The sequence below is a fragment of the Eubalaena glacialis genome, chromosome 6 (genome assembly GCF_028564815.1).
Source record: "Eubalaena glacialis isolate mEubGla1 chromosome 6, mEubGla1.1.hap2.+ XY, whole genome shotgun sequence".
Classification (NCBI taxonomy): domain Eukaryota; kingdom Metazoa; phylum Chordata; class Mammalia; order Artiodactyla; family Balaenidae; genus Eubalaena; species Eubalaena glacialis.
This window is the reverse complement of record NC_083721.1, coordinates 140,332,280-140,358,237: the sequence shown is the minus strand read 5'-3', so window position 1 is coordinate 140,358,237 and position 25,958 is coordinate 140,332,280. Positions and strand designations below refer to the sequence as shown.

At 43.5% G+C, this 25,958-nt stretch overlaps 1 protein-coding gene across 1 annotated transcript in view; it reads right to left on the bottom strand.

Moving 5' to 3' along the window:
- Positions 1–25,958, bottom strand: part of CPNE4 (copine 4) — a 611,972-nt gene that overhangs the window by 14,979 nt on the left and 571,035 nt on the right. Inside the window, exons 9-12 of the mRNA XM_061193684.1 lie at positions 23,883–23,969; positions 21,058–21,117; positions 8,942–9,075; positions 1,527–1,581 (exon numbers count right to left, since the gene is read on the bottom strand). Coding sequence (XP_061049667.1) covers positions 1,527–1,581; positions 8,942–9,075; positions 21,058–21,117; positions 23,883–23,969 — 336 coding nt within the window. The remainder of the gene's footprint in view (positions 1–1,526; positions 1,582–8,941; positions 9,076–21,057; positions 21,118–23,882; positions 23,970–25,958) is intronic.

Genomic DNA, 25,958 nt, shown 5'->3' with positions numbered 1-25,958 from the left:
AAGTTAGCTGCCAGTCAGAGTGGAGCCAGGGGATCAGGACTTTAGCAAACAGCAAGAAGAAGAAGAAGTTGCTTCAGGAGGGCGACCAGGCAGATGTCAGGGATGAGGACAGGAAGGCCTGGAGCCAGGTATGCTGTATACCTCTGTCCTCAGCCCCGCTGGGCCAAGCTGAGACCGGAAGGCTGTCTGGGGGGATGTGAGGAGGACACTCAAGCATCTCAGGGCAGCTGGACTGGTGGTTGTCCAGGTGCATTCCAGGCTCAAGGCTCAGCACCTCTGTGAGGAAGGTGGGCACCCACCTGCCCACATTCTGGAACTGATACCCCATCTGAAGGGGACTGCATCTCCTGAGCTCTGGCTAATACTTTTAGGTGTAATCTTTTAAATTTTAGTGTTATCAGGCCTTTCAGTTTTTCCAGAGAAGCCAGAAATCTGACATTTTATATGAAATTGTCTAATTCTTAAAAAAAACTGTGTGTCAAATAGAATATGGCCTGACTAATGTCTACAGGCCACCAGTCGACAGCTCTTGTTCTATATTCTTCCCCCACCATGTACTCATTTCCAACAAATGCTTCTAGAATTCTGTAGCATGGTCAGCAGGAAGGCCAGTGTGGGCTACAAAGCAAACAAGGAGGAGGACAGGTCAGGGAGACAGGCTACTCCATCATCTCTCACTCCAGCAGGAAAAGGGAGGTGGACTCCCTCTTTCACTGAAGGCCCTTGGTCTGACGGCTCTGGGGTGGAAGCAAAAGTTGGCATCTGCCTCCTGCTGTGCAGCTCAGACAAGGTCAGTAAAAGAGAAATTGATGACTGGGCGGTATTGCTTGCACTTAGCTGGAACCTCAGAGGCTTCCTGAGGCTGCAGCAGAAGCCCTGCTCCTCTCCAAGGTTCTCCCACTTGGGAGGGTGAGTCCCCTGTGGAGAGTGTCCCATCTGGTATACCATGGGAGATTGCCTCAGCCCCACTGCAGCATAAATCTCTCCACGTACAGTCTCTGCCTTCTTTGTGAGAAATTGACACCGAGACCAAATAGGATTCCAGTGTCTTTACATGAGCCTTTCAGCTCCAGATTCTCTGAGCCCGAGCAGCGCTTTCTTCAGGATTTTTCTGTGTCTCCCACACAAGACTGATGCTTAGGGACTTGGGATGAGGGAGTCTGTAGACCTCCCTGTCATGGACTTGCACTGTCAACATGGTCAATAGGGTCTTTCTCCAGGGGAGATCTGAATACATGGTTTCTGAGCCACTGGAGATCAACTTCCGAGTGTTTCCACAGTCTCTATGTCTATAAGAAGCTAAACAATGGAATACTTCATTTGGAAATGACTCTGAGAAGACCAATCCAGAATACCAGGAGATTGGCTGTCATCAAAACAGAGGCTCCGAGGAGCTAATCTCACTGGTTCTGAAGACCACTTCTGCCTCTTTGGGCCCTTACATAATTATATCAAAGGTCGAAAGAGTGAGACTCCTGTGAGGGAAACCCAAGTCATCCTTTGTTTATAGCAAAACACTCACTCACCGTGTACTCTGGGGGTATCCTGGCACCGAACCCAAAGGCTGGGAACATTTTGTCACTGAAATTAAAAAAAAGAAGTTGCTACATTTGTCCATCTAATGAGGAAGAAAAACACGAACTTGCATTACCTTGCTAGAATAGGTCACTATGCCAAATGCTGACTCATGCTTCTTGATTACCTGTGGTAACAGGGGATAGCAATAGTGTGAGCAACTAAAATCAAGAAATTATCCCCAAAGTTCATCACTTTACTGCTTTCCTATACTATAGGTGAGACAATGGGCAGGAGAAGAATAAACATTGATTGGCACTACAATATGCCAGATATGATGCTAGGCCATGTACATACTTAGTTAATTTTCACACCATGTTTGAAGGTCCACCTACTTATTATTCTTGTTTTACTGACGAATAAACTGAGTCTCAGAAAGGCTAAGAAAGTGACCCAAGGTGTTTACCAGCGAGCACTGTGTGATTCCAAAGCCCATGCCTTTTCTATTATACCATCATAAATTACTGATTATGTACAGCATTAAATGTGATTTCCTCTTGCACTTCCCATAACTGGGCCTCCTGACCAGATCACAAATAAGACTCTTCTTAAGCAAAATTTGTGCTGTCTGGGGATTGTTACAGTGGGGCTCTGGAGTATTGCTCTTGGAAGAAGGCATGCCCCCCTCAGGCTATCTACCTTTTACTTTCTCTCCCATTAAAAACACAACTGAGATTTGTTCTTGGAACAGTTCCTCCATTTCGCAGTTCTTGCAGAGCCAGTCAAGGAGAAAAGGAAATTCAGATAAGGGCTCACTGTCCCAGAATGTCTCTGGATGCAAAAGGGGAGCCCCAAGCTGAGAAGTCAAAGGATCAAAGCCAGACCGTCACCCATCACTATCTAACTGATTTAGAGGTCATCAGTAGCCAATGATGGCTTTTATAGAACTTCACCAAAATACAGCCCATTTGACCAAATTTGGGGCAGGGGTTGGGAGGTACAGGGAAACCAGAATTCTCTGAAATCAACGTGTAAATTTGCCAGAAAATCACCAGTTCCCTCTTTCCCTTTCTGTTGTGTAGATATGGGCTTCGTGGGGCATTGCATCTAGCAGGTATTAGAAAAGGTATTAATGATGATAAATAGAAAATCATAAAATCTTATAAAGGATTAGCCACAGCTCTGAGAAAAAATACTTCTTGTCCTTGGAAATATTGAAATACTTTGACTCAGAAATTCCTTCTTAGCTAAGACAAGGGTGAGCAGATGTGGGGAGGAATCAGCAAGGGAGATTTTAGAGGTACCTTCTAGTTAAGTTTGGAAGAAAACTGTTCTGGGTGGAGGATGGGTCCTGCTTCTTCCAACTCGGATGGCTCAGAAGTCAAAACAGAGAAACCTAGAAGGCTCCACACTTTTTAATTTCTTTGATAAGTTTAGGAGGGGTGAGATTTAATATTCCACCAATTTCTAATCACAAAACCAGTGTTCCAGACGTAATGATATTCCTTTTAACCCTCAAGCCACCCTTGTGGATTTGAAGTTTGCTGAGCATGATGCACTGTTATACAACTGAGTTTCAAGAGTAGGGAGGTAGGGAAAATGCCTCACCTACAAGGGGAATAATTAATGAGTCAGGAGGGCGTCAGTTCTCTGAAGTCACAAAGACTTTAATAAACATACTAAAGAAAAAAATTCAAGCCTAAGCACAATAGATTTAAGCATTCATTTTCCCTGATTAGAAATAAAACTAGGCAGAGAGGAGTCTTATTATGCAAGAGGCAAGGGAAGGCAAGCTGAGCACACAAGCAAGCATCAGCATGCCAACCCATCAGGGAACTTAAGATAGGATCCACCAGCACTGAGTAAAGGGGTCATTTAGCAATTATTGAGGACTTGATTGGTAGAAACTTCCAACCTGGAAAATTCAGAGCAGATCACCACATTGCTGAAGGCAGTATTTCTTACTACTGGAATAAAATAGTATAAAATACTATCTAAGAGCCCAGGGTCTTCAGTGGCAATGAGCTTGCTGTCTTGAACTTCTTAGGGAAAGACCTTGATCAGATGACCTGCAGATGGAAGATGCATTTTTACCCTCCCTGGTAAGGAAAAGTGGGCTAAAGCAAGAGATTAATAAAAGAAAAGACAAATGACTGCGTCCATAAGGAAATGGAGATGAACTCAGAGCAAAATAGCATTTCAGAACAACTAGACATTTAATAAAGGCTGTTCTCTAAAGCAGTGGTCTTAAAGCTAGGGTACATGGAAATGCAAAGTCCTTCTAGGGATATGAGAGCATGGCTTCTTTGGTTTTAAAGGAAATCAGTATTCAGTTCCTCTACCTCCCCACGTATTCTTTACTGAAATTCATCTTCTGGGAACATCTCTGATGGAAATACCTGCTCCTCATTCACACCTCCCTTCTCCCAATTAACCTCCGCTCACCCACTAGGAATCTCAGCCACCGTGGTGCGTTGCTACCGAGCATAAAAGCTTCACAGCAGAAAATAAAGAGACACTTCCTGATGTGAATGACTCACTAGCAAACAAATCCTTTTGTAAGTCAGGTAGTTGCTCATTTTTGCTTTAAAAAAATTGTAGGAAGTGCTGATGTCAGGTGGTAGATCACTAAAAATACCTTTTGATGATAGATATGTAATTTTTTGATATAAAACTTAGAATTGAAAGAGTTACATAATACTCGTAGGCAAACTCTTTCCATTACCATGGACTTATAAAAACAAGCTTTCTTAGTATTTAAATTGATAAAAACAAAAAATTGGATTAGAATTGATGCTAGATTTTCCCATTCTGGTCATAGGTAGCAGTCATCCACAGATATGTAAACTAATTGGGAAAATAACCTACTATCTGTTTCATTAAGATTTTTTCATTTCTATTTTTTATAGGCAATAATCAGGTGTTGAAATTTCACAAATATTTATGATCAATTACACACTAATAAGGATTATAATAAAAACTAACCCAGAAGATATTTTTTAAATACTTTGAATCTTTTCATTACAGTAAATTTTAGAGATTGGAAACAAAGATTTATATTCATATTTTAGTTAAAGACATGTATGATACAGTGATCAATAAAGGAATTTCAAACCAAATTTTTAAAGATACATTGGAATGAAGTTCTATGGGGGAAGGGAATGTAAATATGAGTTCATGAAAAAGAAGAAACAAAATTCTCAGCTCAAACTGATGAAATTGTTCGCGCATTTTTTAAATGGACGATGGTGGGTATCAAATAGCTATGACATTTAGATTCTGCGGGATGCATTTGCAAGAGTTAGGTAAGAGTTTTATTTTTAAATGTCCATATTTACATTACACTAGAATTTTCATTCTTTGTCACTATTTAAACTCTTGATGGAAAATGTTAGATTTCAATGCAAAAGTGTGTGAGGGCTATATGTTTTAACACTCTTTTTAGGGGTATGTGAGCCAAAAAATTTTAAAGGTCATTGGTCCAAAATGACTTTTAAGTCTGACACTATAGTCCTTTTCCCTTTTGTGTAAGAGTATTAAAGAAAATAGCCTCTATCACTTATCAAGTATGCACAAAAGGCAAAACTTTTGTATCTAATCCTTACAACCACTCTGCAGGGGAAGTTAGATAAATCTTTCATTTGCAGTCAAGGAAACCAAGGCCCAGGATAACCTCAGGAGAATAAAGGGAGCCGAGCTGGGATCTGAACCCAGGCCCCCCTGTCACCAGGACCCTGTTGACTCTGCCCTTCATAGGAGGTTGGTCTGGTCTAATGATTCAGAATAATGTGCTAATAACAACAAAGAACAGAATTAGCAGAACTCACCACCCCCAGGAGGCCCTCCTCAACTGTCAATCTCTCTTCCACAAAGGATAGAGTTAATCCTTCCTTCCTCATGCATCCCCATCCTTACATAGGCCATGTAGGGCTGTGATTCATTTATGTGCCTTTCTCTCCCATGAGACTTTGACCCACTTGAGGAGAAACTGTGCTTATTAATCTCTTTGTGTCTTTACAGCACTGCGTGAGGGGCCTGGCACCCAGTAGGTCCTCAGCCGCTTCATCTTACCTATCTCTCCCAATTTAACTCTGGGTCTCAACCCTGGATGCCCATTGGAATTAAAAATCCTGATCCTCAGGATGTGCACCAGACTAATTAAATCAGGGTGCCTGGGGGTAGGGCCCAGGTACCACTTGTTTTAAGGCTTCCTGAGTGGTTCCAATGTGGAGCCAAGGTTGAGAACAATGGATTGGTGTCGGCAGAGTGGAAAAGGTAGCACTGTGATGTGACCCTGGCTTCCGACTTCTAACCCAGTCCTCTGCACTTGAACATGCCTGTGTCAGTTCTAACCTTGCCTCCACACTGTTGTGAGCACACCTCAGAGGAGACGCCTGCCTCAGTGGTTTCCAGTACCCCTGCCTTATTCTGGGGTGGCCAAGCCTATCAAACGTCAGTCTGTATTTGTGAGCAATGTACCGTATTTATACTCTCTTGGTAGCAGCTAGACCAGCCTTTCTATGAGGGACATGGCAGGTGGTCAGAGACTCACATCTCTGCTGAGCCCAAGGAATGGATACCATTTTTGCCTTGAGCAGCCTAAAGAGACCAGGTTGTTCGTAGGAGCTGGGGAAGGGCTACAACCAACCGGGAATAGATGAGTTCGTTTGTGAGCGCACGTTCTTGGGGAGCTGGAGGGGAGAGAGGGCAGGGGTCTCTCTCTCAGAGGTGCAGAGAAAATGGGCTGGCAGGGCTGCCTTCCGGGCTCAGGACCTGAGTCTGGGGGGAGCCTCGCCTCAAGGTCACCCTGAGAACTCTGAACTTCAGGCGTCTCTCAAGCTGTTCAGCTTCACGGACCAGCTCATCATGACCCGTGAACAGTGACTGTACTAGGCAGGAAGAAAACCCTTGGCTGTCAGAGGCTGGGAGGAGTTTCTAAGCCTCCTGGGGATTAAAAACCTCCGTGTCGCTGCAGGAGGGGGAACGGTGCCTTCTGTCAGTTTTTACTGAAGTGTTTCTTTCTGAGCAACAACCTCACTGACTTTGATGCAAGAATAAATTAATTCCAAAACCCCGACTTGAAATGTCCTGACTTCCTGTCTATTGTCTTTCCACCCACACAGAGGAGAAGCGGTGGAAACTTGTCAGTTTTCAAGAAGCGATTAGTGTGCCCATTTCAATGCTGAGGTGCCTTCTTTATATGAAAAATAAAAAAGCTCCACTGAGCCGAAGGAACCTAATTTTCTTGGCCAGTTGGGGCCGACAACTTTGGTTTTTTATTTTTAAATTTTTAAAAGAATCATTTGCGATGATTCTTCATGTAACCCCAAAAGTGTCATCTCTCACTTTTAGAATGAATCTGTATTTTTGAGGGAATACAAAATCCTCCCCAGGCTTTGTCTGGCTCACGTTATAAAGGGATAACAGCTCTAAAAGATGTGCGGGTCCCTCTGACTGTTGTATCTGCATCTTTCATGCAAGGTAATCAGGAAACAGAAGTTCTGCAACTTGTCCGGTAAATCTGCTGCAGAACCGCAGCAAGGGCTCTGGGTGTCAGCATCTTAATTTCTGGCCAGCCCACCAAATCTCCTCTTTGGAATTCATTATTACACTGCCTTGTGCCTTGCAGAGTCAGTCAGAGTCAACTTTATTACTAAGCAGCTATTGTGTTGTATTAAGTGCTTTTACCTACTTTATCTCTTTTATGAGAATTTCAACATTTAAAAGTTATTAAGAATCCAGAAGATGTTCCCTCTCTTCCTTCTTCTCTCATATGGGCACACTTGTGTGTGTATGTGTGTGTGTGTGTGAGTGTATGTGAGAGTGAGAGAGAGAGAAAGGAGAGAATTACTGTGTTGTTGTTTTGGGGATGTTTGGAGAAGTTTCTGACAGTGAGGATGCAATATGTCCATCTTTTTCTCTCCTTGGTAGAAATCTCCATATGACACGAGCCTCTCTAAGAACCTCCCCGAATTGGGGTCTAAAGAAATCAGAGCTGAGATTCAAGTTGTCTTCACAGACAATATTTCAAGGTTAAGTACAAGTATCATTTCAACAAGGTAATTAAAAATGTTATTATTGCCCTCTGTTCCAAACGTGGAAAAGAGGAAGTGTTAGCAGGGGCCTTGTGTTTAGAGCTGTCTGATTTGACTGTACCTGTTCATTCATCCCCAACTGGCCTCACACCCATCTGAGTTATTGGTGATGAACAATATGAATCCAGAGACTCGCCAGTGGGAAGTCCACTGCTGGAAGCTTTCCTATTACCTGTCCTTTTGGTTTCTCTGCACTTTCTGGTCACTAGGTTGTGTCACTCCCTGTGGTGCCTGGGTATCAGGTTATCATGGTTTATAACCAATTATGAGACTAGAAAGAACAGAAATCAGGCTATTCCATGAAATCTCCCTGAAACCGGAGGACAGAGTCACTTTCTTTATTTTCCTGGTTTAATAGGTCAATTAGTTGCTGCTCATTACGGACTAGCCCTATATTACAATCACACCAGGCTGTCAACTGAGATTTACCCATATTTATATTTACACTGGTTCTACTTCAAAGAGCCTTCTTGATCAAACATGTGAACAACTTCACCTCAATCTGGAAATACTGGAAAGGCAGAATAAATTCAGTTCAGTGTAATTTATGTAAATCGCTTCTTACAGGGAATTCTCTTGGTGGGCAAGGTCAATATTTATTATCAAGTAAAAATAAATGTAATACTGATCTGATCTCAAAATCGTGTTTTCTATACAGACTTACAAACACATACACACACTGTCGTGGGCACACACACACCTTCTGTTAAAGTTACCAACAGCTTTTGAGGTCCATGAAACCCCACTATTACGAGCTTACACTGTGGAATGAGCTGGATCTGGGTTTAAATCCTGCCCCTGGGTGTGGAGCAGAGCACAGATCACTTCACCTCCCTGCACAGTTTTCCTCTTCTGTTAAACAACACCCATGACAGAATGTTTATTGTGAGGATCAGATAGAATAGTGCCCAATAAACCAGTGCTTCTCAAACTCCAAAGTGCACACGAATCATCTGGGAATCTTGTTACAATGCAGATGCTGATTCAGATTCTCAAGTGGGACTTGATGAAATTCCTAGGTGACGTTATGCTGCTGGTCCATGCACCAAACTTTGAGTAGCAAGGCACATACTGAAACTACAAAAGGGAAACCAAAATCGCTATCCAGTGGCCCTGCCAGCCAAGTAAGAGAAGAAAGCTAAGAAAGGATTGTTTCGGTGGTCAATGTGAGCTTGGCATGAACTCAGTTTCTCTAGGTGTGGAGAGGATAACACATTTGGGACAAAGTTTTATTCTGTCCCCTCATGAGCCTCAGCATAACTTCATTTCCATTCTTTGGCCCAGGGTCAGGCAAGGGCCACAGGAACCCACAGAGATGGGGAGTCTCATACCTGTCATAGTCTTGGCAAATCTCCCCCACAGCCACCAAGGCCTTCAGGTACTCATTGGGCTGGTAGGGGTGGATGTAGTGCAGGGAACAGCTGTTCCTGGGGTCCCCATTCGAGGCCGTGAAATCTATAGCTACCTGGAAGAGAAGATAGGCAAATGGGTGGATTTAAAATGAATACATTTCGTAGGAATTGTGACTAGCCCTGAGAGAGACACAGCCAGAGGAGGGGGAAAGCAGTATGTTACACACCTGCCAATAAGCAGAGTTAGAGAAGAAATTCATCAGCTTTAAAAACTAGTTATTCAAATAATGGAGAGGATGTGGAGAAAAGGGAACCCTCCTGCACTGTTGGTGGGAATGTAAATTGGTGCAGCCAGTATGGAAAACAGTATGGAGGTTCCTCAAAAAACTAAAAATGGAATTACCATATGACCTAGCAGTCCCACTCCTGGACATATATCCAGACAAACTCTATTCTAAAAAGATACATGCACCCCTATGTTCATAGCAGCACTATTCACAATAGCCAAGACGTGGAAACAACCTAAATGTCCATCCACAGATGAATGGATAAAGAAGATGTGGTACATACATACAATGGAATACTATTCAGCCATAAAAAAGAATGAAATAATGCCATTTGCAGCAACATGGATGCAACTAGAGATGATCATACTAAGTGAAGTAAGTCAGAAAGAGAAAGACAAATACCATAGGATATCACTTACATGTGGAATCTAAAATATGACACAAATGAACTTATCTACAAAACAGACTCACAGACATAGAGAACAGACCTGTGGTTGCCAAGAGTGAGGGGGTGTGGGGGAGGGATGGAGTGGGAGTTTGGGATTAGCAGATGCAAACTATTATATATAGGATTGATCAACAACAAGGTCCTACTGTGTAGCACAGGGAACTATATTCAATATCTTGTGATAAATCATAATGGAAAAGAAGATAAAAAAAGAATGTATATATATGTATAACTGAGTCACTTTGCTGTACAGCAGAAATTAACACAACATTGTGAATCAACTATACTTCAATAAAAAAACTAGTTATTAATTTGGTTGAGGACATTTCTATAGTCTTCAACCTCCCTCTCCCCCATGCCCTCTCTTCTCCTTGTCCAAAACAGAACTTGAGATTGACGTCCAGGTCAGAAAACCCAGCATGTGACCCATGACGTCACCAGGCAGCAAGGGGAAGGGTGGAATGTTGTAATTCACTAAGAAGAGTCCTTAGTGCTCTCCGGGCAGGACGATTCCATCTCTGAGGCCTAGCTAAACTCCCTCAAAACTAAATTCTGTGTTAAAGATGCGGTCTGTATAACAAAGCCACTGTTGTTTTCATGAGTGACCAGTTGTAGAGAGAGGTGTTGAAGTGGTTATAATAAAATTTCTGCCAGAAGCAGCTCTGTGTAAGGCTCATTCATGTAAAAACTCCCACCCACAACAGAGAAGATGCCTGAAGTCTACAGCATTGTCAGTGGCAAGAGGAGAAGAGAAACCTCTGTCTGGTCACCTAGTCGGCATTATCTTTGAACTTAAGTTTTTTCTGACCCTCTACATCATCACCATCTAAATAAAAGTTGACTCACAGGACACTTTTTTAAATTTTGGCTGTGTTGTGTCTTCGTTGCAGTGCGTGGACTTCTCTCTAGTTGTGGCGTGTGGGCTCCAGAGCGCATGAGCTAGTAGTTGTGGTGCGCAGACTTGGTTGCCCCGAGGCATGTGGGATCTTAGTTCCCCATCAGGGATCGAACCTGTATCCCCTGCATTGGAAGGTGAATTCTTAACCACTGGACCACCAGGGAAGTCCCACACAGGACACTTCTTAACAACAACAACAACAAAATTCTTTAGCCTGGGGGTGGTGCTAAAATGGGAAGGTGTATTTCTTCTGATTTCTAATATCATCACCAATTCAATGAAAGTTAACCTAGCAAACACCTCTCCAAAGAAATGCTTAATCTTGGAGGTCGAGAGTGGGGAGAGAGGGATTAAAATGAAAGGAGTTGTAGGGAAAGAAAGGAATGTTCATGGTGCATCCAGCTCAACAGAATCCATTCACTGGCTGACTGATGATAGAAAGGCTCTATTTTCTCTTATGATCTTGTGAATGACAAATGCTATTTGCATAACATTTGGCAAAATTCCATTATAACAAACCACTGGAATATCTCATTGGATTTAAGGTGGGATGCTAGTTCTGGAAGGACAGAGGAAAGGGGCTATGTGCTCTGTGTCTGCTTCTGAAAGACCAGACTCAGAGTAACGTTGATGGAAAAAAATGTCACCTCATCTTATACTGTAAGCCTGCAATCAAACCAAAGTAACTAGAAGAGAAAAAGCATTGACTAACAGTAATTCACTAACAACCCTTCTTTTTTTCCTTCGTAAAGTTATTCTTTCATCACTGAATTTCCCCTTTTCTTCCTCACCTCTCCACAGGACTATGTTGAAAATAACTTTAAGCAGGATTCAAATTCTGTTTTCAGAACCTCCAGATGTTTTCAATAAGGGAGTACAAACTGATAAAACGCTAATATAATACTGTTTCAAAAGAAAAGGTCATATGAGTATTCCTCCAACCCTTAGATGCCCTTACTTTGGACACAAAGGGAAGAAGGGAGGGGTAACCTCTGTTGAAACCCTACTATGTGTCAGACACCTGCACTGGCAGCTTTACAGGCATTGTGTTATTTCATTCTCATAAAAGCTCTGGGAGGTAGAGATTATTATTCCTTTTTATTGATGAATCTGATGCCCAAAGGTGATGAAGGTCACAAAGTCATAGGGGATGGAGCTGGGTTTAAACCCAAGTCTATATGGTTCCAAAGACTCTGCTCCTTCATCATATCATTATATACCCAAGAGAATGAGTAAGTCTGTGACCGGCATGTCCAGACATCTCGTGGGCATGTTTTATTCTTATGAAGGATTAGGAGATTTGGCCTGGAGGTAGGGATATTAACCAGGAGGCAACTACAGTAATTTAGGAGAGAAGAAATACCTTGAATGAACAACACTTTATGACCAAAGCAACTGTAAAAGGTAGGAAAACGGCAACTAAATTGTGTGTATATGTGTGTGTGTGTGTGTGTGTTTGTGTATAAAGAACAGTGGGAGTTAATTTCTTCTGTACAGCAAAGTGACTCAGTTATACATATATATATATATATATTTTCATATATTTTCCATTATGGTTTGTCACAGGATATTGAAAATATAGTTCTCTGTGCTATACAGTAGGACCTTGTTGTTTATCCATTCTATATATAATAATAGTTTGCCTCTGCTAATCCCAGACTCCCATTCCTCCCCTCCCTTACCCCCCCACCTATGTCTGTGAGTGTTTTTGTTTTGCAGATATGTTGATTTGTATCATATTTTAGATTCCACATATAACTGATATCATACAGTATAATCAAGTATACTTCAATAAAATAAAAAAATAGAATGGATAAACAACAAAGTCCTATAGAGCACAGGGAACTATATTCAATATCCTGTGATAAACCATAATGGAAAAAAATACAAAAAAGAAAGTATGTATATGTATAACTGAATCACTTTGCTATACAGCAAAAATTAATACAACATTGCAAATCAACTACACTTCACTAAAAACATTAAAATTAAAAAAAAAAATTTAAATGAATAAAAACCAAAACAGTGGGAGAATAGGTTACTGAGGACGACTGGGGGTGACCTAAAAGGACCAGTGAAATCCAGTATCTTCTGAGATAGATTTCATCCTGAAGGTGAAAGCCAAGCCACTGAAGAAAAGAGAGGAAGACAACACGAACTGTGGTGAAAAGCTAGTTGAGGCGGCAGGGGTGGTGTTGGGGAGCCTACATGCAGTGGGGCCCCAACCAGACAGAGGTCCAGATACATGCAGACAATCCCTGGAAAACTTCTCCAAGGAGGACACTTGAGAGGTACCTGAGAGACAGTGTTTGGAGAAATCAAACATCTCAGGGACTCTTGGGTGTACTAAGCTTCAACACACACCCACCATTCTCTGCCTTTTTGTCCTGATGAGACATACTTGAGAGATCATGGCACCTCACATGTGTACATAGTGTTTAGAAGGTAAAAATAGTGCTGGGAAGGCTAGAAGTAAAGCCACCTCTTTCTCTTCTACTGAGGAAAGCACTTTAGAGCTGTAGAAAATTCTAGAGGATGCAAGGATGTTATTATGGAGACAACCTTGATTCTGCTCTGATTTATTAACATCATTGCAAGTATTACAAATCACTGGCAGGTTTGATATTTTATTATTAATAACGAGTACCTGTGGCTCCCCTCACTTGTGCTTATGATGCCCCTCTTCGTGGAGCATCCCAATCTACCTGTGTTTCTTAACACTGCAACTGACAACCTGTACCATGTGTTGATTACCTGATTGTCAAGGGTATCCTGTGATGACAAAAAATACTCTGGTGTCTTGATGTAAAACCAGAGAATGAAATCAGATAATATAAAGAACAGAAGGAAAAACCTCCATAAAGAAAAATGGCAACTAAAGAAACATAATTGAACATCTTATCTTCCCAGGCATAGGCAAGATCCTCCAAGCATGCAAGCATGAAGTGGCAGCATCTGAGCCCAGGTGTATCACCTGGATGAGTACCTGTGGTATGGGGAGAAGTGGATGTAACATCTGGATGAGTTTAACAGATTTTGGCAACAATCTATACTAAAATTAAAAAAAAATCATAGGGCTGGGATTAGGGTAAAATAAGAGAGGTGACTAGGGCATAAGCTCAGGAAGGCACTCATCTGAGCTGACCCTACACTTGCCTGATCTGAGAGTGATGCCTCCTTAAATTTTGCATCCTAGATGCCTCTCTTTCTTCACTCTGGTACCAGTGCTGCTATATCTTTTCATTTCTATCAACTCTTCATCCTCAGGCTTGGAATAATTCCCTTACGCTTAACAAACTAGGGTGGGGCAGAGATGGTGGTGAGAAGAGGATTGTGATTGAAGATATTAAGCATAGAAAACAAATAGGATTCGGTGACTGATTGTGAAGTTGGATGCCAGTTAGGGAAAGGGAGCGGCCAGATCTCCTTGGGGATGGAGGAGATTATGTAGTGGGACAACCTGAAGTTCAAGGTTAGAAGGCGGTATTGTGCTGCCTGTTCCTGGTGGTCCTGTAGGGACATACACACATGCCCAATGGAAACTGCTTTTTTTCTGCAGGCAGGCCTCTGGGGTTTCCACTCTTCCCATGGGGATGGCCCCCATGTTTGTGACAACCACAGAGGCTATTCCAGCTCAGGAGATGCTGATGTAACTTTGGGGAAGGGTGTGAACTTAAAAATTACCTGATGAAAAAGGAAATAAACCAATGACCTTTATCACCTACTACTTTCTGTAATTCCCACCGCTCATAAAAATATTTTATCATTTGACTGGACAGTAAATGGACAGTCTCAGGTACAAGGCAGCTAAAAGATATTTTTTCTTTCCTGGCAACTGATGGTTTCTGAAGTCTCCTTGATGAGGCTGGAGATAAAATCTCTGTCTTCAGGAGGTGGCCTTCTACCAAGAATTCTCTGCGCTCTTTAAGTTAGCAAGAGTGCAAAAAGAACAGAGAGAAAGGTTAGGTTTATTTTAAAAAGCAACACGGAGGCTGTGAAAGATGGGATTAAGTTGAGAAATAAAAGCAAGAAAATGACTGAAAAATGCCAGTTTGCGGAGGAGGCTCCCGACTCCTGGCTTCCTTAATGTGGCGGGCTTGCAGAGCTGCCGTTTTCATCTTCTGCTATGAAGCATTCAGGAAAGCCTGCGGTTCCGATGTGCGCTCCCATCTTCCCAGCGGGCAGCCCAGGAACAGGCCTTCTTTGTTTCCCCTTCTGCCCAGGAGGTCTCACTCTTCATTAAGCAGAGCCATGGAGCAGTTTTGCAGAACCTTGTAAAGTAAGAAAGCAAAATGCTTGCTTCCTCCATGCTGCCAAGTCCCCAGTGTGGGGAACTGCTTCCAGAAAAGGCTGGACACTAACGATGAGTATCCTTCCTTGGACATTTTTAGCTTCTTACCTGAAACGAGCCCAGGCCTCATATCCCTTCCCTGCCAGTGAAAACATGCGCCGTTTGAGAACCTCCCAGATGTTTTCTGGGGAAAGCTGCTGTGAACCCATCTCTGGTTAGCTGCCTGATCTCTCTGCAACCTTTGTGATATCACCTGCTATAGGGCAGCTTTTATTGTTTGTTTGTTTGTTTTTTAGATTTGTATACAATTTGGACCTATAAAACAAGACTTGTAGGTGGAGATACTCTTTAGTCTGGACTATTTCTTAAATAATAGGTTTAATTATTGTGCTTTTCTGTTTCCTCAAAACCCTATAGCAGGCAAAGGAATAGGAACCTAGGCCAGATGGGAGAAACCCCAGAGGTCGCCTGGTTCATTTCCTGGAGAGTGCAAAGCATTCTCCTCTTCATCCCAGGACTCATTCTCATTTCTCAGGGTTCTACACCAGAATCCGTCAGTGTTTAGTGTGGGATATAAAATCAGGATTTAAAACTTAAACTGAGACACAGCTTGGGCATAGGATGTCTCAAGTGTGTTAGGGTCAGAAAAGATGACGTGAGAGGACCTTTAAGAGGTGATCTTTTCCTAGGTTTCAAGGTTAATCTGGGAGAAGCCACATTCAACTTATTATATCATATTATATTATTAAAATGTAGACTATAAAATCAGAGATAAAGGAAAGCAATACCCTCTTTAATTTTTAAAAATTTATTTTATTTATTTATTTATTTTTGGCTGTGTTTGGTCTTTGTTGCTGCACGCGGGCTTTCTCTAGTTTCTGTGAGCAGGGGCTACTCTTCCTTGCGGTGCACAGGCTTCTCATTGCGGTGGCCTCTCTTATTGCAGAGCATGGGCTCCAGGTGTGCGGTCTTCAGCACTTGTGGCATGTGGGCTCAGGAGCTGTGGCTTGAGGGCTCTAGAGTGCAGGCTCAGTAGTTGTGGCGCACGGGCCCAGTTGCTCCGCGGCCTGTGGGATCTTCCTGGACCAGGGCTCGAACCCATGTCCCCTGCATTGGCAGGCGGATTCCCAACCACTGCGCCACCAGGGAAGCCCAATACCCTCTTTAATTTAAAAAAAATTACAAATAATAAAAAGGGCCATCTGAATATAATAAGAAAAAAATCACTCAGGATTCTACTAGTCTGGTAAGTCATATTTTTTCTTTTTAGTTATATACAATATATATATATGCAAAATATTTTTAAAATTTATATATAAAACATACAATATAATTATATATAAACATTTAACATAGTTGTAATCGTAGGGTAGCTTTGCTTTATGTTCTTTTTTTCTTCACTTAACACTATGACATAAACATACCCTCATGTTATTACCAATCATTATAATTATCACTTAAAATGGCTTTACCATAGTCCACCTAAATGAGGACCTGCGATTATATAGCTATTACCTTATTGTTGGACATTTGTGCTGCTTACAACCTGTCTCTGTGAAAATCCATTTTACAATGAACATTTTTTTGCATCTGGAAAGGCAATAACTTTCAAAAGAAACATTGAATTCTTCTACCATTTTCTCTTCAAATATCTTATGGAGTCGGCCTCGTCTATGTTGTCTGTAGTTGTGTATTTTGTATATGAAATTCTAGTATCTGGTTTTCCTTTTAGCTGCTGTGCCATGTGCCAAACACATGGAACCCATCTCTCTCCCTCAAGTCTCTGCTTCACCTCTGCCCAGCTCCTCCAAGACCACAACACGACTGTTGCCCCGGAGTCCTTACGACTCAAAGATTCACAAGAGGAACAAAGGTTGTCCTCAGGGGTGCCCTTGACATCCTGAAATGGTGTGCAGAATTGGGTGTGTGCACTTTCCAGTGAGAGGATATAGATCTTGTATCAGATTTCAAATGGTCCATGTGACCAAAAAAGAGGAAGAATCATCGACTGGGGCTCTTTTTTAGCATCCTTTACATCCTTCCCTCCCCGGGGCCTTCTCTGCTTATTTTATAGCCTAAAACTCCCCTCTTCTCATCCTCAGGTTGCCACCCTCCTTTCCACCTCTTGCCTTCCCTTCACTGTCGGCCTTCTTGAACGAGTAGTTACACCCACTGTGTCCACTTCCTCACTGTCTGTTACACCCCACCTCCTGGGTCTCCGGTCTCATTCTGCTGAAGTTGATCTTCTGAAGATGATTTGGGCCTACTCATCACATGGCCCAGTCACCGTTTTTCATTCTTCACCTTCTATCTTCTGTTTAGCATATGAGATTATTGCCCCTGATCCTGTAACACTTCTTCCTGATCATCTGAGTTACTGACTCCTCTGGGACCTCCCCCTCTGGCATCTCTTTATTGTTTGCCCCTCTTTCCCCTGCTGACGGATGCAGATCTTCCACAATATTCTGTCACCAGGCCCCCTGTCTTTCTGTATTTTTCTCTTTAGCCATCTCCTCCAGACCCATGTATGTGCAGTTTCCACCTCTCTCCTGAAACTGAGGTCCGTACGTATAAGTGTTATCTCCACTGGGATACCTGAAAATACTTCCACCGCATCCATGAGGAAGTTCATCTTGTTGTCTGGCAGCTCCTCTTGATTTCCATATTTCTGTGAATGGGACTGCCATGCTTTGTCTTCAGGCACAAAAGATTTGAGTCATCCTGGACTCATCATTCTCCCGTGCCTTCCATCTCCTCCTGTATCATAAGTCAAGGCTAGTAGACTCTCTTTCCACAGTGCCCCTTCCTACTGCTGCCCCTCTAGTTACCTCTTACTACCCATCACCAGGATGGCTACAGTGGGTTTTAATGTCTTCTTTCAGAGTCCCTTTCATGAAGCCCTCCCAGATTTACTTCCCTAAAGCATGTGCCTGATTGCTCCCGAGTCCTGCCCAAGAGTCTTCTGAACATTCCCACATCCACCTAATTACCTCAAAATTCAAAGCCCTTCAAATTCTCAATCCAAACCATTTCCCCAACAATCCCCTAAATATATCCTGTATATTCACATTAACCCAAGTAAGGTTTCAGCATTTATCATTAGAATATATGGATGCATAAATATTTAAGTTCACAGGGGTGCTTTTTAAGGCAAAAACATAGTATCACATTTATTTATCCAATTTCTTCTTTTCCCTAAACCTTATCTCTTCTTGAAGATTTAGGCTTTGATCCACCACCATTCAACAGAAGTATTCTGAGCAACTTATATCAGCCTACTACCTGAAGGGAAAGATGCTCTACTCTTGATATTCTTAAGGTGGAACCAGGAGCTCCAGGCATCAGTGGAAGGTGCTAAAGCTTTCTTCTCACCCCTGTTTGTAGTGTGTATTGGTCAGAGTCTTGACAGGAAGCAAATGGTCCACTCAAAAGGGATGATTGAGAAGAATTTAATAAAAGGACAATTCTAAAATGTTAAGGGAGGCTGAGTAGAAAGGGTCAAGAGGGGCAGTTAGTAGAACCGAGTAAGAGTAGTGTTTGCAAGGCAGGACACCTGAAGGGAACTGTGTCCTTCTTTAGAGGAATGTGGTCACTGCCAAACAGCAGCCTGGTGGGTAGAGAGTGGGGAAGAAGTGTCCCAACTTCATTCTCCTCCTATTGTTTGACCTCTGGCTGCTGCCTACCATTGGTCAAATCCAACCAAAATCCATGAGCAGGAGAGCTTAGCTGATGCACCTGAAGAGGAAGGCCTCCTGGGCACAGGGGCAGGGCAGAGAAGGATGAGGAGGGGAGGAAACATGCAGAACTGTATTCCACTGCTGGTTCCTGAAGGTCTGTCTCCAGGGAGACAGAGGCTCATCCTGGCTGCAGCTCTGGGGCCTGCTTAGGAATCTTAGGCCTTCCTCTGTGCCAGTGGGAGATTTCAACTCTGGAGAGCTCAGGGGTGGGGTGACTGCAACGGAACCTCGCTCCTCCCTCCCTCTGCTTTGCCTGTCTCTAAGCCAGGAAGCCCTCTTCTCATTTCTCATCCCTCTGCCACATTCCCTTCATTTTTCCAGATGGCCTCAATAAAATGATTGGGCATATAATAAATATCAAATTTATTAAGACATGTTAATTTGTTATTAATAGTTTATATTACAGCTTATCATTTACATTAGATGGCACTGCTTGAGTAATAAGAAATTAATAATGGGAAAGCTGACTTAATTTTAGAGGAAAATGACAATGAGGTGGCTGGTATGTTTTCTTTAATAGAAAGCTCAAAATAGAACACCTAGCAACATTCTCCTTTGTCCTCGGCCTGGAGCCCTCCAGGAGGAAGGGCTTTGTTGCAAGCACTGCTGATGGTCTGGTCTCCTCAGCAATTATCTGCACATGCTCCCCCTGTTCACATGCCTTGCTCCAGACTCACTCCAGACCTCCCGCAGGTCGATCCGTGGACCCTGGATGGCTGAGAAGCCGGGGCTGGGAAGGTGATAGTGAGAACCACTGAGGTGGTCCCTTCCAGCTGGAGAGCATCAGCAAAAGTGAGAAGGAGGGGAAAACAAAGCCAGGAGAGCAATCCTCCTGTCAGGTGGGCCACATGATCTCCCCTCCCTCCCCTTCATGAGTCAGGGTGTAGAGCTGGAAACATTCTGGGGTCAAACTTCAGTTTTCCCTGGGGCCAATTCTTTGTAGCCCAACTCCAAGGGCAAAGCAAGCCCCTGAAGGCTGAATGAAGAGTTGTTCAAAAGCATGGGATCTATAGAATCTAAAACAGACCCAAACCGATAGAGCTTTCCCTTGAAAAATCTATAAATAGTTTTCTGCATCACTCCTTTGCCTAAGATCATGGGACACTATCTCCTCTGTGACACTGCTGGCTCCTCCACCTCCATTTGCCCAGGACAGCTGGAGGTAGGGGTGTTTGCACATGTTTGCTACCTTCTAAACATGCCAGTGTGTATACGGCGGGGGAGTGGGGGGACAGGTGCTGGTTGGGTGTGTCTTTAGAGAAACTTAGACTTCAAAGAAATGACCAAAATCTATAATTAACTCCTGTAAGTATTCAGGGGCAAATGAACAATGGCCTAAGCTTAGGCAGGACATAGGTAGACCCCTCTGAGGTTATAGCAGAGGACAAGCCTCTGTCTAGGGAGATGCCTTATCTCAACCCCTCGGGGAACCCCCTTCTAGTCCTTTGGGTACCACTATCCCTAGTCTCGGGAATACATTGCTCCTGTCTACTTTCTTGGGCTCAAACCAATTTCCTTGCCTTCCTCACATGACTGAGCCTGTCTAGGGAGCTAAACAGGGCTGAGTTTCACAAGTACACTTTTGTAAGATGAGGAACAAATGCTGCACAGATTGGATTCCTCTTGTTTACATCCACGTTGATTTCCCATAGGTTTTAGCAGATCTATTCCTTGTCATCTGGGTATTCTCTTTCTGCAGGTCATGTCTGCCTAAACCTAGTAGGATTTTGAATATGAAGCCACTGAAAGTAAATTGTTCCAGGGCAGATGGACTCACAACCCTGGCCCACCCGGGCACTTAAAAAAGACCCAGTCCACCCCAACCCTCCAGTATGTATTAGGAGTGTGCAAATCCCATGGGCTCACAGATTCCATGTAGGAGATGATCCTCAATCCACTCACTCATTCTATTTTTCAACCTTGCAAGACTGGTTCTCCAATCTTTTGGAATTCGCTTTCTCATTGACTGATGAACCATTTGGATGGCTTACTCTTGGCACTGACCATTGGGCATGACATGGACGCTCGTGGTCTGGCCACACGAACACAACCAAGACGTCTGCAGTTGTCCAGTGGGATGCGCAAGTGTGGCTCACTTCCTTCCCACCCTTTTCCCGCAGTGATGGGACCTGGCAACCCACCCACTGCCTCCTGCCTCACGTAGTCATGGAAAGAATGGAAAGCATTAGGCTGGTTACCCGAACCACTTGAGGTTGAATGGCAGGAATTTCCTGACATGACACTGAAAACCATACTCACTGAGGAAAACAGAAGTATGACCTCCTTGTAAAAACATGTTACTGTATGATATTTCAGCGGTGAGACGTGAGCAAAGCTGACCCAGGGTCTTAACAGACTTGTCTCCTCGTGCCCCACACCCAGCACCACTCCCCAACCTTACTCCTGAATAAGGACAAATATGGAAACAACTCACTGTAAACTGGATTTGGCAGCCACCCATGATGTAGTCCAAGAAAGAATGCATCTTGTGGATCTGCACGGGAGGAGGAGAGGAAACTGTATTAGGAACAGTATGATCTGTGTACCTATAGATTAGAGGCCTAGACTTTGGGGTTATGCTGATGTAGAGGAAAAAGCAGAGAAAGATCTGTGGGAAAAAGATGGGTCAGCTGATTTTGTTCCATGAAAGGAGAGAAAGAAAGCAATGCTGAATTTAGATGGGCCTGTGAGGGCTGTAGCCATCCATCCCCTGCTACCCTCTCTTTTGGTTTACACATGATTTTAATCAGCCTCTGCCTCTGGGGTGAGACTAATACTGTGTTTTCAAGGGTCACCACTGGTTTGAAATGAATGAAGTCTCACACTTGGCTTCAGTCTTGCTGCCTGTGTCTAAGTCCCAGTTCTGGTAACATTCTTAACACCACAGTAATCAAGATGGGCAGCTTCAAGATCACAATTACCTGAGAAGGTCTTTACTGTCAGCTGCCAGCTAGTGAGATTTCTCCCATGCCATGAGCAACAAGGATTAACATTTATTGAGCACTTACTGTATGCCAAGCACTTAACATACATTACCTCATTTAATTCTTAGAACAAGCCTGTGAAGGTGATGCTATTGTTATTATTGTGCCCATTTCATAGATGAGGAAACTGAGGCTAAGATGATGGAGGTGGAACTCAAATGATGGAGGTCTTGACTGCACAGTCCATCCTTTCAACCTCTAGGCGGAAAGTCAGCAGGGTCCCTGCTTTCTTCCCAACCCCTGGCATCTGTGTTCTCACACACCTTACTGATTTCTAGTCTTAATTTCTGCTTCATTATGATTCTGATGCTTGAGTCTTGGTGACATTCATCTACTTATTTATTCAACAAGGATTTATTAAGCCTCCACCATGCACTGGATGCTAGGGATACAGGGATGAGAGAAACAGGCATGGTACATGCAGCCACTGAGCTCACAATCTGGATCCTTTTACCAGGACAACTACTAGCTGATTTTTGACCCTCACTTCTCAGACTCCATCTGACGCTCAGGGCAGCTTCTCAGAGACTGACCCATAAAACCCCATGGTAGAGTTTCCAGGCACCACCTCCAGGTGGCACACATCTATTGGCAGACTTGTCTCAGGGCTGATATTTACTGGGCTCCCTGAATAGTGCCTGCTCCTGGCTTCCTTATGGCAATGCTTCGCCTGATAGTTGGGATACCCTACTACTGTCTGTACACCAAAAAAATGAGTTCTATCACCATGGCCTCTGAGTGCCGAACTCTTAGATCAAAACAGATATGTGCACAATCACCTTACAGAGATGGACAGTTGAACTGGCTCATCTGGATCTTCTTTTCTCCCGCTGCTATGGGCACAGGGATGGTCACAGGTCTATTCTGAATGTACTAGGATTTGGTCTGTACAGGTAGGTAAGATGACAAGAGACAACTGCCTTTGAAAGAAGAGTTTATTACTCACAGCTCCCCAAGGGACAGGAGGCATGTCCTGCCACACAAGGGGGCCACACAGGGAAGCACTAGGGTCAGTCAGGAGGCAAGAGGAATGAGGGGAAAGCACAGGCAAAAATCTTTATCATGGTTTTTGTGGGAAGGAATGCATGAAGCATGGTAAGCAGTTAAACAGGTTTAGAATTCAATAGTTTGAGTAACTTACGAGGCTCTGGGCAATAGGGATGGTCTCTAATTGTCTGAAACCTGGCTCTGGGGTGATACAGGGCAGGCAGAATATTGGCTTGGTGTGTGAGAGTTCAGGAAAGGGGGTGGCTGGGGGTATAGGCTCTGGATGGATTGGTCTGCATGTCAAAGACAGGCTCACAGGCAAGTGGATTGCTACCTTTAGGAATTAGGTAACCCTGGGAGGGGCAGTTCCTCCCCAGTATGCAAGGCCCCAAGATGTCAAAGCATCATAAAATACAGAAAAAAAAGCCATTATTAAAATAGTGACCCCAGATGGCCAATCATAAGCATTATCTCCTAGTTCCAGTGATTGGTTCAAGGGATGGGCATGTGACCTAAGCCAGACCCCTCAGTCTTTTCCGTTACTCTCTTGTTATGTAAGGATGAGCTCCTGCAGCTCCTGGCAGCCAGGAAAGGCCAACTCTGAGTGAAGGAACCTGATATATAGAGAGAGAAACTGGATGGCACGTAAGTCTTATGTCATGGAGTCAGACAGATGGAGACTAAAATCTCAGCTCTTAAACTTACCATGTGTGTGATGAACTGGTTACACAATCTCATTTGAAAGTAGAAATCTCAGGGTTGTGATAAGAGTAAACAGAACGTATTATAGTTATTTTCACATAGTAAGTACTCAATCAGTGGCAAAATTATTCCCAGATGGGATTTTCTGCGAAGTTAGAGCCCCTCTGGGAGGAATTTTTAGGCCCTTTAATTTTCCCCCACTGTCTTATTTTCATGGTACCCTCTTGGCACCGGGGAGGTGCCACATATAAAGCACCGAACCCTGGGATAGGCACAGAGTAGACGCTTTAGAAATGTTGGTGACCCCCTCTGGGGACCTCCCTCTGGTGCTGCCCTGGGCAGACCAGGACTCTCCTATCTTTGGGGGCAGGACTGTCCTTGTGGAGGGGATGGTGGCATTGGCCTACCACAGCTCCAAGACCACCCATGCTTACAGTGTATGTCCATTAATACCTTGACTTTCTGATTTTTGTTTAAAATAGATCATATCTCTTTGACACTCTCTCCTTCTGTCCACATAACCTGTAGACTTCTTCCCAGACAGCCCTAGCTTCATACCCCTGGAAGACAGGGGCTATGTATATACCTTGCACTGGTTCAAAATCACAGTGCCTGAGTTCTTATAATTCTTCTTCTTGGCTTTGTACTTGGGGTTGATGCACTCCCACTGCACCTGAAACAAGAAAGGTTATAGCATGATTGCCAGCTCAGGAAGAAGTGGAGTCATTTGTGACGAGGCCCCTGGGCACTGTTGCAGATGGACCTGAGGGCTGACCCATAGTCTCTAGCTGATCCCCTCACATCTGGAGGGGCAGTAAGGAGGAGTGGTGGAGAGGGAGACTTTGACATTACTCTGCCTGGTTTAAATCCCAGCTCCTCCATTTTCCAGCTGTGTGACCTTTGGCAAATTACTTGATTCCTCTATGCCTTGCATGTCTCCTCTGTAAAATGGAGCTTATAATTGTAGCTATCTCATAGGGTTACTGTGAGGATTGAATGATTAACCCCTGTAATACACTTAGAACAGTGCCTGACACTTGTATATGTTTGCTATTAATGGGATCAAATTAAGCAGCAGAGGGAAGGAGAGATCTGGGGAAACACAGCTGAGTAACCCAAATGCTGAGTCTTAGTGTCTGGGAATTGACTTAAGAGGTAGGAAAACTGAGGGACATTGAATACTGGCTACAGAAAGCTGGTGGGGATGATGGTAAGTTTGCTTAACTTCACAGAAAACTAAAATAATGGATTGACACAGTCACAACGGTGGCACATTAGATTGCCAGAGAGGCTTCTGTGAGGGGTAGAATCAGAACTGAGAAGGTAGCTGGGAGCGAAAGGGTGAACAGATCTCAACCCTTCCAGCCTACAGAAGGCTTCAGGGGACAAAGCCAACTGCGCCTTGACCACTGACAAAGTCAAACATCCAAGAGTCATTGAATGCTCCTGCCCACTATCCTATGGGAGTAGATCCTTGGATTTCTACTCAGAAGACAAATTTTCACTCTCTGACAATTGGAAGTATCTGAAAATGAAGCAATTTCTGAGGCAGATGTGAGTGGGTAGACTGATACAGCATTGGCGCCAATGACCCATTCCTCCCAGTGCACAATGACTCTGAGCTTAGTCAGGTGACTTGTTTTGACCGATGGGACGTTAACAAAAGTGATATGAGCAGAGGCTTGACAAGCCCCTGTGCACTGGGGCTTGCCCTCCTCTTGCTGCTGGGACATTTTCACCATGTATTAACTTAAGCTGGTGTCCTGGAGGATGAAAGAGCACATGGAGAAACATCTCAGCTACCCCAGATGTGTAGGCACAAGTGCAGGAGTGAGTCCCATTTGGAACAGAGAGGAGTTTCCCAGGGGGACTCAGCCCAGATTGCCGACCTCCTGTCCTGCCCATGGTAGTAGCCTCCTAACGGATCTCCCTGCCTCACTCTCTTGTCTCTCTCTGTAACTGATTATCTACACACTAGCCAGAGTAATCTTTAAAAAATTAACGTCATTCTCCAGCCTAGACCCGTTTGCAGCATTGCCCAATAGAACTTTCTACAATGATGGGAATATTCCAAGTCTGCACCTATCAATGTGGAAGACACTAGTCACATGAGCACTTGGGGGGTGTGTGTGTGTGTGTGTGTGAGAGAGAGAGAGAGAGAAAGAGGTGGAGGAATTGAAATTTTAACTTAATTTAACTTATACTTACTCACGTTGAAATTGAAATAGGTGTATGTAGCCAGTGGCTACTAAATTGGAGACTGTGGCTTCAGTGTGCTCTCAACACATTTATAGGAAAATCTAAACTCTTTTCTCCGAGCTATCAGAATCTGCTTTTCCTGGCCTCGGCCTCTGTCCTTGACCACATCTCATGCATGGCTCCCTCACCTTCTCTGATCCGGATACACTGGTCTCTTTCCAGATCCTTAATCACAACAAGCTCTTTCCTGACTCAGTACTTTGCAATGTTGTTCCCTCGGGCTGAAATACTGTTCCCTTGCTTGTTACATGGTTGGCTTCACTTCATCTTTAAGGGCCCTCAAGTTAAATGTCACCTTTTCAGGTGATCTCTTCTATGTTATACCTTTATAACTAAACTGACTCAGGTTTTTATAGCATTTGTCACAATGTATAATTACATATTTTGTTTACTTGATTCATAT